The following is a 13,473-nucleotide window of genomic DNA, read 5'->3' as shown; positions in this document are numbered from 1 at the left end:
GAGTTTGGACTGTGACTGAACTGTAAATCTGCTCTACTTGTTATTTTGTAAAGTTTCCTTAAAGCATTTTTTTATGTCAAGAATATAAATGCCATACTTTCCTCATAGTGTTAAAGTATAACCAAAAAGAGTAGAAGCTGCGTAGGAGAGAAGCTGAAGTACAGGTTGTCTCACTCTAAGGATATATTTGGGGGGTGGGATCACTTCTAGTAACATGTCATTAGATGCCTCACTACCAAAAACTAGCTCTCTTTTTGATAGCACGGTATTTCCATGAAGTGGACAGTAGTCCACAAAAACTTATGCCATAATAAATTGGTTTGTCGCAAGGTGACACAAGGCCACTTGTTGATTTTGCTGCAACAGACTTACATGCCCATGAGTGGAAATCTCCCATTCCCAATGCACACTTAAAAGAGAGAGACGTGCTTCCACAATTCAGTGTGTTTGGCCTTTAGGTATAATGTTAGGCCAGGGGCTGGATGCTAATGTTTATTATTAAAACTGCAAGAATGGATTTCAGAAAATCCAAATTGAAAGCAGATGGGATTTTGTTCAAATGTTCTAACAAAAGCTATGAGACTTGTGATCACTCACTAAAGACAATTCTGTAGGAATGATTGTATATGTTGGAATTCTTACTGAAAATATTGGTAGTGCAGGAGGGTAGAGAGACCAGGGATGGCTTAGCAAAAATGAATCCTACATTCGTACAGGGTTTTTGTAAAAGCTTAGCCTGCATATTGCCTACAGTTCTGTTTTTTTGTGTTAAAGGGACAACAGAATAGGAGAGGGGCTATAAAATCTCCAATGGCTAATTTCTATACTCTGTTTAACAGTTTTATGAAGGCTATGGACAGACAGAATGCACAGCTGGATGTTCCCTAACAGTACCTGGTGACTGGACCGCTGGTAGGGCTTCTGTGTTCTTTCTTGAAATGTTGTTAAAAAGATGGCATGGTAACTCAAGCATGAAGTGAGCCTTCCAAAGAGGTTTATGGATTGTTAGTGCAAGAAAAGGAAAATTGTATTGCTTCCAGTAGTGGTCCACATACCTGGTGTTCTGGAAATAAAGGGAGTCTTGCTGTTCTGCTCTGTGCAATCCCACAGAGGGTGGAGCTTTTCAATTTGCATTTCATTTCCATATTAGACTGGAATTGATAGTATAATCCATATATCTGTTGGAGATTGGCTGTGGAAGTTCATGATAGCAGAACCAGCCATCTTCATATTACACCGTTCCTTGCTTGACTACATTGGCTGCCAATTAGTTTCCAGGCCCAGTTCAAAGTATTGTTTTTGACCTATAAAGCCTTAAATGGCTCAGGACCACAATGCCTCAAGGACCACATCTCTCCATGTGAACCTAACACAGGCTTCAACCTCGGCCCTCTAGATGTTTTTGGCCTACAACTCCCATGATCCCTAGCTAGCAGGACTGGTGGGAATTGTAGTCTCAAAACATCTGGAGGGCCAAGGCTGAGGAAGCTTGACCTACCCAGACCCTGAGATCATCCTCTGAGGTCCTTCTTTGTATGCCGCCTCCTTGAGAGGTCCTGAGGATAGCAATGCGAGAAAAGGCCTTTTCTGCAGTGACTCCCTGTTAGTGGAATGCTCTCCCCAAGGAGGTTCGGCTGGTGCCTTCATGATACACTTTTAGGCCCCAGACCTTTGGCTGATTAACATCCTATTCCTTTTTAAATGTGTTTGTGGGAAGGGGAGGGGTTTTATTTATTTCTTGTTTTTGTCCTTGTTTTCCAATGTATTTTGTGTTTTTAAAATCTTATATATTTATGTTGTTAACCACTCTGAGATCTACGGATGAAGCGCAGTATGCTAATTTAATAAACAAAATAAAAATAAAATTTGCGCACTAAGTACCAGCTTGCCTGGCTGCACGTGAACTCAAGTCGGGTTCCCACTGGTTATTTTGATAAGACCAGACAAACACAGTAGCTAATCACAGATCTAGCTACTTTAATGAAAGTAAGCCTTGGATGCAAATGCATACATGGAAAGCCCCGTGTAACGCAAATAAGGCATTGTGGTAAAAAAGGACTGGGCATTACATACAGATACAGCAATGCCATCACTGAAGCAATACCATACACTGCAGTTTCCAGTGTATCATTTAGGTCACATGGATCTCTCTCTATAGTCAATGACCATGAGCAAATTTGGTATGTATGAGTTGATTCTAGAAGAGTTTGTTTTGATCAGTGTGATGGCTGGGAGCCTTAATACAGTGGTGCCTCGCAAGACGAAAAGAATCCGTTCCGCGAGTCTCTTCTTCTTGCGGGTTTTTTGTCTTGTGAAGCAAGCCCATTAGCGGCTTAGCGCTATTAGCGGCTTAGCGGGCTTAGCGGATCAGCTGATAAGCGGCTTAGCGGATCAGCTGTTAAGCGGCTTAGCGGATCAGCTGTTAAGCGGCTTAGCGGCTTGGGAAAAAGGAGGGGGAGGAAAAAAACCCCGCAGGAACTCGCAAGACATTTTCGTCTTGCGAAGCAAGCCCATAGGAAATTCGTTTTGCGAAGCACCTCCAAAACGGAAAACCCTTTCATCTAGCGCGTTTTCCGTCTTGCCAGGCATTCGTCTTGCGGGGCACCACTGTACAACTTTAAAAAGCTGAGGTCAAAGTACCCTTTGAAACATTCAAAACTCAGGCTTGGGACCATGAGAAAACAATAAAGACTGCAGTCTGAATGACGCCACTTCTGCTTATGTAGAGGTACAGTTATGAAGTGAGTACTATTGCCACATGCTTAAAGACATTATTTATCCAACAAATAGGTCACGTTGGTGCCCCAATGCCTTGCAACATTGTAAAGCTTGTTGACGTTGAAGAAATGAATTATTTTGCTGCCAAAGGAGAGGGTGAGGTAAGTAGCACTCTAAATCCAAGGAACAGACCTATGCGAGGAGTCCTCCGTCTCAAATTGTACCCATTGTTTAAAAATAAATACAATCTATATCCAAAGAAACCATTAAAAACCTCATTCAGTTTAATGACCTCGGATTGTGATCTCGATCAATGCAGTTTGTCATACAGAGACAAATGCTCTGGTAATGTCACTAAAGCATGAGATTAGAGAGCATCGTTCTTGAGTGAGATGCACTGGCTACAGTAAATGAGCTTTACTCCCACTCCATCCTAACACTGAAACACTTAATAGGAGAAACCTGTCCTGCAGATTTTTTTACAGAGCGTGTGTTCCATTCTATTTCAGGTTTGCGTAAAAGGGCCAAATGTGTTCCTAGGTTATCTGAAGGAACCCGAAAAGACTGCAGAAGTTCTTGACAAAGATGGCTGGGTACACACCGGAGATATCGGGAAATGGTTACCAGTAAGTAAACCTGTGAATCGAGCATTTTGAGACATAAGAACAAATATCAAGATGGCTTGCCATTGCTTTAATTCCACAGATAGAGAAGTCCAGTCTTTCCATTGCCCTACATATCTTCTTTACTTTTTGCATTCTTTTTGAACTTCACAAACATACTTTATCCTCCTTTAAGAGTGTTTCAGGTTAGAATGTGAAAGAAAGGTACCAGAGGGCTGCTTCAGTCCTTTAATCAGAAACCAATTAAAATGCAAAAATTAATGCAAGTTAGTAAGAACGATAAGGGACGTGGGTGGCGCTGTGGGTTAAAGCCTCAGCGCCTAGGACTTGCCGATCGAAAGGTCGGCGATTCGAATCCCCGCGGCGGGGTGCGCTCCCGTCGCTCGGTCCCAGCGCCTGCCAACCTAGCAGTTCGAAAGCACCCCCGGGTGCAAGTAGATAAATAGGGACCACTTAATAGCGGGAAGGTAAACGGCGTTCCGTGTGCTGTGCTGGCTCGCCAGATGCAGCTTGTCACACTGGCCACGTGACCCGGAAGTGTTTGCGGACAGCGCTGGCTCCCGGCCTATAGAGTGAGATGAGCGCACAACCCTAGAGTCTGGCAAGACTGGCCCGTACGGGCAGGGGTACCTTTACCTAGTAAGAACGATGGATTGCTAATCCTACTCAGAGTAGACCCATTGAAGTTAATGGACACAACTTATGTAGTCCATTGATGCTTTTGAATTATGGTACTGGAGGAGATTCTTGAGAGTCCAATGGACTGCAAGAAGATCAAACCTATCCATTCTTAAGGAAATCAGCCCTGAGTGCTCACTGGAAGGACAGATCCTGAAGCTGAGACTCCGATACTTTGGCCACCTCATGAGAAGAGAAGACTCCCTGGAAAAGACCCTGATGTTGGGAAAGATGGAGGGCACAAGGAGAAGGGGACGACAGGGGACAAGATGGTTGGATAGTGTTCTCGAAGTTACCAGCATGAGTTTGACCAAACTGCGGGAGGCAGCAGAAGACAGGAGTGCCTGGCGTGCTCTGGTCCATGGGGTCACGAAGAGTCGGACACGACTAAACGACTAAACAACAACACAATGTAGTCCATTGATTTTTATGGGTCTGCTCCAAGTAGGACTTAGTGGAAAACAACCCAATGTTCTCTTAAGCTTCTCTCACAAAAAAAGTCTGTGTGATTTGATGCAGCATCATACTGCTAAGCCTTTAGAAGTAACTTAAGCATGTCCTTGTCTGCATGTGTAGATCAAATTGCCTGTTGTACAAGTGTCATCAAGGTGGCAAGCCAAAGCACTGAATAATATGAAGTTAATTACAAAAAACAACCCAAGTTAATGACAGAAGCAGACTCAGACTGGAGTCGTGACTACTTGGTTTAATCCTAAAAGGGATGGAAAAGAGGGAAATAGTAAAATAAAGGGAACAGCAACAGATGCCAGAAATGTGAAGCTTCTAATTAGACAAGAGGAATCTGAGAATAAACAACACTGGTGACAGCAATGCACATTCTAGAGACTATGTCCCTTTTTTTATACTGAACCAGTTTCATTCTGACTTGAACGCAGACCGTTTCTTCCAGCTACTATACTCAACTTAAGGGTCAGTCAACACCACCATCAGCATTGTGATGTAGAAGCTGGCCTTTCAGTGGAGTTAAGACAATGCAAAATTTGTATTTTCACAATTACTACATTTCTTTATTTTGGCATGCCATCTGCAGCTGTTAGACAACTAGTAGAAAGGCCCCACTGTGGATCAATATATCAACAACATGAGGAATGGATGAATATGCCCAGGGATTTAGCAGTACAACCCTCTGATTACCTGCGACCTGTGGGGGCAGGAAGAGGTGGATCAGTCACAGCAACTGCACCTCCAGGAGGTCCCAACTGCTACAGTGGATAAACTGCAGCAAACTGTTGTAACAGTATACCTGATAGGGTTCAAACTGCAAACCTAAGTTGCATAGTATCTCTCCTGGGATACCAACCTTAATACATAGAATGCCAGGCATTTCAGACTCTTCCCCAAGACAGATGATTAAGCAGCCCAGAACATTTAGTACCCAACCAACAAATGGAGGAGGGCGACAATACACCACTGTAGCAGCTGAGGCCTCTTTACCAGAAGAACCTGGGAATGCGTTCTAGGTAGTCTGAGGCATTCATCCCATCACCATTGACAAAGCTGGGACAGTGTATTATGCATTGAATGTAAATGAACGAATCTTTGATTTATTTGTCACTTGCTTGTAACATGCTCATAACTGATACTCAAGCAATTGCTGCTTGTTCTAATGTAGACATAAATCAGAGAGAGAGAGAGAGAGAGAGAGAGAGAGAGAGAGAGAGAGAGAGATCCAGTTGTTCCAGATGATTCAAAGATAATGAGCAAGGTCAAATGCTACTGTGAACTCTTCCTTCTATTGAGTCTTCTGCTAGCACTTGTGTTATTGTTCATGGAGCAATGTGGTCCTGAATTCATTACGTGAACAGTTCTTAAGAGTAAGCTAACTATTATTATTGTGTTACAGAATGGTACACTGAAGATAATTGACAGGAAAAAACATATATTCAAACTTGCACAAGGAGAATATATTGCACCAGAAAAAATAGAGAATGTTTATATGAGGAGTGAGCCTGTTGCCCAGATATTTGTCTATGGTGAAAGTTTGCAGGTATGTAGGTATCTGTTTACCTTAAATGTCTATTAGAAATAGTCTTCTAAATGGAGCACATTTGTTAGTGGATTTTATTTAAATTAGATAAAATGCTTACTTCTGGACAGGTTAGACTAGCAAAGAGCTGAAAAGGTGATATTGCTTATTTGGGAAAAGTCAATTTTTAAAAAGATATTTGTTTCTGTGGTAGTACTAATGTGTACATTTAGGCTACCTGATACAAGCCAGGCACCTAGTAATGCCTTGATGAATGTCTAATCTATGCCGGGAAACATTCTTCCATAAATGTTGAGTCTTAAATGTGAAGTCCTTAGAATTTTAGGGCAGATTTATTTAAATATTTACATCCCACTTTCAAACCTGCAATGAGACCTTTAAGAAGGGCAACCTAATTTGAGACCATCATAATGAGCTAAAAATGATGACCCGAAGCTAATAACTCAGCACCACCAAGATTTAAACCTGCTGGAATAAAAATATTATGTTTTGTCATTGAAAGGCCAATTGAATCTCTTCATAGTGTCTTCTCCTACCTGCAGTGATGCAACAAACCCCTCAATAGCATCGACAATAGCATAGCTTGCTACTTGACTGTACTTTGCGGGGGGGGGGCGTTCTCAGAGAAACTTCTAAAATGAATTGTCAGTGGGCAGCTTCTAACATGCTCCCTTACTTCTATTTAGGCTTTCCTAATAGGAATTGTAGTACCAGATCCAGACGTTTTGTGTAGCTGGGCCAAGAAAAAAGGACTGGGAGGCACCTATGAAGAACTATGCAGGAGCAAGGTAAGGGAGTGGAGCTGTGATTTATAGAAGTCTTTTCTTCACACCCTTTTCATAAGCTTTATCCAGGCATCCATTCTGCTCCTGAGACCACAGCGTGGCAGGTGAACGGGGGTTATACCTGCTAGCCTCATCACAATGTCTACACATCATCCCAGTCTACTTTTGTGCTCTGGCTAGCATTGCCTAGAGGCAATGTGGCCCTCAGTCCACAAAAGCTTAGCCACCTCTAGTCTAAAGGATGTGGTGACTCTACTCATATGTTTCCCTCAAGCAACTGAGAGTCCTGGATTACTGAAACATTCAGTCTCATGGGGGAGCCTATGCATGTACAGCTAGCTCCTCCCTTTTAGATCTCCAATGAACACATGCAGGTGAGGGGTGGATAAGGGTGGTTAAATATCCACAATAATACGTGCACTTTTGATAGGTGGTCCACAAATAGTTCAGAAATACTTTCTCTCAGTATTGTTCTATAACTCTTATTATTCTGAATCCCAATAGGACATCAAAAAATATATTCTGGAAGACCTGTTGAAAGTTGGGAAAGAGTTTGGCTTGAAGTCCTTTGAACAGGTGAGTATCTCTTTGAAGTTTCAACTATATTTGTACTTTGATTTCATATTAAACTGCTTTATTTGCATAGTTTTGCTGCTGGAAACTTTAACTGGTTCATTCTTGAATCAAAGCTCTAATTTTAGAACAAACCTGAATCTGTGGGGCTGATCTTTGAGAATACATCTTAATTTCTTCCCACTTTTACTGCATTAGGGAATAGAATAGAGATGTCTTTCTCTTTCCCTCTTGAGTGTCAGTTATGTAATTTTATCACGAAGACAAAATAAACCTAATGCTGCAAACAAGTAATGAAAGCAGTTTTAAGATCAAAAGTTTAAAATATAAATTGACAAAATATAACCAACAGAATATGCCTAGCACTGTGTTTGTGTGTGTATCAATAATAAACCAAATGCTGTAATGTACAAATAGTAATAAATTCAAAGAAAATGCTATAATAACTGGATGTGTTTCAACCCAAACAAAATATTACAAAAATTTCAGCCTCATCAACTAGCATGCTTGTGAACAATATAAAATAACATGCTAGGCATATTTTATTGGTTTATTTTTTATTTTCTAACTTTTCCTTTAGTTTTCATTGTTAAATCCTACTTTGCAGAGTTATACTGCTGAGTATTCCTAACAGAAATCACTTAGAACAGTGTTTCCCAACCTTGGGCCTCCAGCTGTTTTTGAACTACAACTCCCATCATCCCTGACTAGCAAGACCCGTGGCCAGGGATGATGGGAATTGTAGTCCAAAAACAGCTGGAGGCCCAAGGTTGGGAAACACTGACTTAGAACAAGCTGTTCTGAACATTATCTGATATATTCCAAAATGCCAATTTTGCTGTTAATGCTAGCTAATGAAAAAAGTATGCAAAATCTGACTTCCTGTCTTATTTTTCCAGGTCAAAGGCATTACCCTTCACCCTGAAATGTTCTCTGTCGAGAATGGCCTGCTAACACCAACATTAAAGGCAAAGAGACCAGAGCTACGCAAATACTTCAAGCCCCAGATAGAAGAACTCTATGCCAATATACAGATGTAACTGAGGAAAACTGTTGGAGAGAATGGCATTTGCTATTGACCTTCATATCTCTAAATTGACTACAGCAAATATAGGGAAGGAAACAGTGCAATCATTAACTTGTACGCAAAGGGGTACTCAACATAGGAAAACTGAAGAAAACGGAACACTGCCTTACTGTCCACTTGTGTTGCAGACCATTTTTTTATGGTGACATACAACTTCTTCAATGCGCCTTAAAACTGTAAATGGTATCTATGTGATTTGTAAGTTATTTAAGACTTCCTCAGCCAAAAATGTGACTCTCTCCAAGGCATGTAAAGGGATGTGTGTGTGTGTGTGTGTTGCTAGCACATTTTATTGTCTTTAGTATATTGTGCAGCTGGTGGTTTCCGCCCCATGGAGATTTTTAGTGCACATTGAGAAAGGCAGGTCCCTTAGGACACTGGCAGAAACTTGGCTACTTTGGTTTCCTGTTGACTCCTTCGAAGCTTTTCTGGGTGTGTCTTATGCCCTAGGAATCTAGATGAAACTACCAATGCAATACATGTTGACTTCATGAGCTCCAGAGATGGTTGGGCCATTGCAACATCATGCTGTAGCATGCATGTGGATGGAATTCCAGTGCTGGGGCTAACTGTCATGCTCATTCATTGTTGGCCACTAGATTGCCAGAGCAGGCTTAACCTTGGCCACTTTTAACTTGATTATCTTTGTGCAAAGTTGGCTTCTGCTTCACACTATTCTCACTTTCTGATCTCCAGTATACAAAAAAGCCAGAAACTGGGGTGTGGTTTAACATGGGACATTATTTCATTAGGCATGAAGTGGGGAAAGATATTTCAGTTACCATGTATCTGCACCTGTATTTCATTAGGTGGGGGGAATGAAATTGAGATGCCTTGTAATAATCCATGCTTGAGGGTTTTTCCACATAGTAAGTCATAAATTCCTGTTTAAATATATGTAAACAAGCACAATGAAGTTTGCACTAAAGATTGTGTAACTGTAATGCACTACTCAGTTGTATAATTTCATACATATGTACCCTAATTGCACAGCCAAGCCAATACTCATAGAGTATTAAGTCACTTGTTACATTGGAGTTTGAATGTTTGCTTAGTGTTGGCTATTTCTATATTTTATAAACCAAAATTTCCAAAAACCAATGAAGGAAACCAAAATAAATATTTCTGCATTTAATTTGAGTAAACCTTTTTAAGAAATTGCATCAAATGTTCATAACAATGGGAACCACTGTCTGAAAAGTGTGGCATGGTAAAATGTAGTTTAAAAGAAACCGAGTATTACTAATTTATTTATGGGGTGAGGGGTGTTACTTGAAGTACTTAATCATGTTCCAAATGAAGCCAAAGAAAAAGAAATTGTAGGATCCTTAAAGTTGCTCTGCTGGATTTTCAACTCTTGCTTTCTCTCGCAGGAGTTCTCTGCAATTATGGTGAAACAATAAACACACAACTCTGTGTACATCTATTGCAGAGAGCTCTTTGCAAATTCAGAGTGCTCAGCCTGTTAATAATCATGGGCTATAGCTTACTACATGAACAAGAGGAAACCAGTAGCTCATAAGAGGAGCTTGTGGTACAGTTAACATCTGCAGTGGTCTGAAAAAAGCTTGTTAAGAACTTAAGAAAAGCGCTGCTGGATCAGACCAAAGGCCTGATCCAGTGTCCTGTTTTCAGTAACCACCCAGATGCACTCAGGTCCTGCTTGCAGTTTCCCATAGCAACCATGCATTTGAGCTTCCCAGCAACTGCCTTATTCAAAAGACTGCTCCTACAAAAATAACCTGAGGTCATACAATGGCTTTCTCCTTCCCCATTGCTGCTCCATTACCAAAACCCTTTGACTAGCGTGGGGTGTTTGTTTGTTTGTTTGTTTGTAGCTCTTATATCTGCAAAAAGTTTGGCTCCACAATTTAAAGCAGGGATGGGGAACTTATGCCCCTCCATATGTTGGACTAAAACTCCCATTACCTGGCCATTCCAATGGGACCTGGAAGTCCAGCAACAGTTGTGAAGCCACCAGCTCCCCACCCCTGATTTAAAGAAATAAGTTCCCTACTTCACTCGGGCTGCAGCTTTATATCCCTATTGGACATGGATTTAGAAAACGCAGGATGTATCCTCAACTCTTTCCCTATTTGAATCAAAACTGTTAACTCTGGTGTCTTGTTTTGTAAGTTTTTAATGTATGTACTCTGTATTTGGAAGCTGTAAATTGCTCTGTAATATTCTGATACCTTAACAGTCTTTTGATACTCGCTTGCTTTGAGGAAGCGCCATCTATATTATAGTCCTGCTTACTGTAAATTATGTAAAATTTACAAACATTTCTGCTTCTTGTTTGACCAAAAGCACTTAGAAGAACATGGCCTTTATTACAATATTGGGTGTGTGTGGAACTGAAAATTAGATCACCTTTAAAAGCATACTCCTGATTCTTTCTAGTTCAAATGGTGGAATGGATGTCTTCTCTAACAAATTGTTTGTCTGATTAACTTGAAAAACAGTGACATGAGGTGTTACAGGCTAAGAAGTGCCAGGATCCTCCCTTTCCCCATTAAAGGGAAAAGAATAGAGCAGTACTCTGCTAATCTAAGATTAGTTGTGCTGCTTATGCCTTATCTTCATGCTTCAGGAACACATCTGTTGGCTCTTGGTCCAGCCTACAGAGTACACCAAGTTCTACCCCTCTGTAATTACTTCTGCAATTCAACCACCATAAGTAAGTGTCTACTGCTGCCCTTTCACCTAGTTTGGCAAGAGACAGAAATATGCAATCTCGCTTTATCTTGACATCTCAGATGCTTGCAGAAACATGCCCACAGCGTGCAGTAAAACTTTAGCAAAAGAGCTTGTTGTAGTTTAGAGTGTGTGGTAGTTGCTTTCAGATAAGCAGCCTGGCAACTCTGTAGGTGGTGGTAGTATTGTTAGCAAATACTCTGCACTGAATTTGGGGCACCTGGCAGATGAACTTGCTTTCAGAAACCTCTCATGAAGAGTGCAGCAAGCAGTTGAACCCACTGAGGAGGGCATCTTGTCAAAGGACCCTCCAAAATTGGGAGATGCCCTTCTTGTGATGATGCCCACTAGAGAGAAGGCAAGCCAGTTCCCTCAAAACATCTAAGGGGGCCCTGAGGACAATTCTTTAAAATTAACCATGACATGGGTTCCCTATGTTTCTAAATCTTGAGGGGTAGCAAAAGAAGCAGAATGCAGAAAGAATTAGGAATCCTACTTACACTTTAGATGAAGAAACTTTCTTGCTTTCTCAAAACATAATTGCTTTCTCAAAAACAACCACCACAAACTAACGTCCACCTTTGCTCACCTCAGCTATCCTCAAATAGTTGCTTCTCCCAAAGTCCTCAGCCAAGTCACTCAGCAGGGAGACGTGTCACAACCGAGGACATGACACCATTGCTTTAGCTACCTTGCTTAACTATGGGCATGGCTCCCCTTAATATTCTTTTTAAATATATATATATATTTATATATTAGTGAGTTAAGTGGTTTTATTTAATTTATTTTTAAAAGTTCTAGACCCCTTTTCATGCAGCACAGTGATTTTCTGGAAAGGACAGGAAACGCCACACACATACACTTTTCAGCATGGTGGGGTCACCAAGGGAAACACTTCTGGCCTAGACTACGGCCGCTGTTTCTCCCTTAATAGTTAAAAATAACCCCTCTCAACACCCTGTAGTACTCTGTCCAGTATTATGATGGACAGGAGCAAGACTTCACTCTTAGACCTCCTCATCTGCCTGTTTCTTTCAGTTTCTGCCCAGTGTCTTGCACCAAGAAACAAACACCTTCCAATTCCCCTCCTGTCTGCATGGATGAAGTAAGACAAATCAATCACCTTTACAAAGGATGCACAGCCTGTCCTTTAGCTTCAGAGCTCCTCCTCATTTCTCACTACACACAGGTAGGTAGGTGTTAGTCTGCCGTAGTCAAAACAAAATAAAAAAATTCCTTCCAGTAGCACCTTAGAGACCAACTAAGTTTGTTGAAGTCTGAAGACGTGTGCATGCACACGAAAGCTCATACCAATAACAAACTTAGTTGGTCTTTAAAGTACCACTCGAAGGAATTTTTTTATTTTGTTTCACTACACACAGTGTATGTGTGCTAGGGCTTCCCGGTGAACATGTCAACAAGTCGGTGCCAGCTCAAATTAAAGGCTGGAGCTCTCTCCCATGCCCTTTTCTCTTTCATAATCTGTGTGTCCAAGGTGGGTGTGCCAACCTGTATGTTCTCAGTAGCACCTGGAGCATTATAAGCTTGGTGGTTGAGTCTAGAAGAATAGTTCAGCAAATGGTCAACACATGAAGTCTGGACTGCAGGAATTTAAATGGAGCTCTTTCTCCAATTGCATAGATATCATACCGCTGTAGTAAAGCTAGAGAAGTATCTTAGACTAATTCCACTGTCAGGTAAATTGCAATAGCAAGTCAAGACTTGCTCAGAATAAGCTTCAATTAGTCTAACATACTGCACTATGCATCAGTGTTTCACACTTTTGAGGGTGTAGTAACACACCACTCTTATTTAAATGTGGATATTTAATCATCTTATTAACCTCAGCTGTACTGAGCAGGACATTCAGTAACCCTGATGGAAGCAGAACATGAAAGGCAGCACATAATGTGCCAAATTCAGTAAAAAGAATACAGATTAAGACTGAACTGAAGTGCCCTAGCATGGCTGTGATGGTAGTACTGAACTGTATTCTTCCATTCATAGAAAGTTCTTTGATCTGACAAAGAATTACCTTGAGTCATATCTGTGTCCTTCCATTAGTGGAAGAGTCTCTGAGCCAGTGAAGGCTTCCATGAATAAAAAAGGAGACAATATTTGCAAATTCGCCTCTTTTACAATCTCCTGTTGTTCTGGGGGCCCCCAATCTTTCTGCAACAGATTTAGGAGGCTGTAAAGCAGGTGTTGGGAATCCTTAGCCTTCCAGTTGTTGCTGAACTACATCTCCCATTAGCCCCAGCAAGCATGGCCAATGGCCAGGGATGATAGTTGTTGTTCAACAGC

At 41.2% G+C, this 13,473-nt stretch overlaps 1 protein-coding gene across 2 annotated transcripts in view; it reads left to right on the top strand.

The window, feature by feature from the left end:
• Window positions 1-9,607, top strand: part of ACSL1 (acyl-CoA synthetase long chain family member 1) — a 43,927-nt gene extending 34,320 nt beyond the window's left edge. For both annotated transcript variants that reach the window (XM_081926358.1, XM_081926357.1), the window contains exons 15-21: window positions 840-912; window positions 2,791-2,879; window positions 3,228-3,344; window positions 5,884-6,027; window positions 6,714-6,815; window positions 7,317-7,388; window positions 8,285-9,607. In XM_081926358.1, coding sequence (XP_081782484.1) covers window positions 840-912; window positions 2,791-2,879; window positions 3,228-3,344; window positions 5,884-6,027; window positions 6,714-6,815; window positions 7,317-7,388; window positions 8,285-8,425 — 738 coding nt within the window. In that variant the 3' untranslated portion in view covers window positions 8,426-9,607. The remainder of the gene's footprint in view (window positions 1-839; window positions 913-2,790; window positions 2,880-3,227; window positions 3,345-5,883; window positions 6,028-6,713; window positions 6,816-7,316; window positions 7,389-8,284) is intronic.
• The last annotated feature ends 3,866 nt before the right edge of the window (window positions 9,608-13,473 follow it).

This window comes from Podarcis melisellensis, assembly GCF_964234715.1.
Source record: "Podarcis melisellensis genome assembly, chromosome: 9".
NCBI lineage: Eukaryota > Metazoa > Chordata > Lepidosauria > Squamata > Lacertidae > Podarcis > Podarcis melisellensis.
Note: the sequence above shows the minus strand (reverse complement) of the source record. Positions and strands in the feature narration are given on the sequence as shown.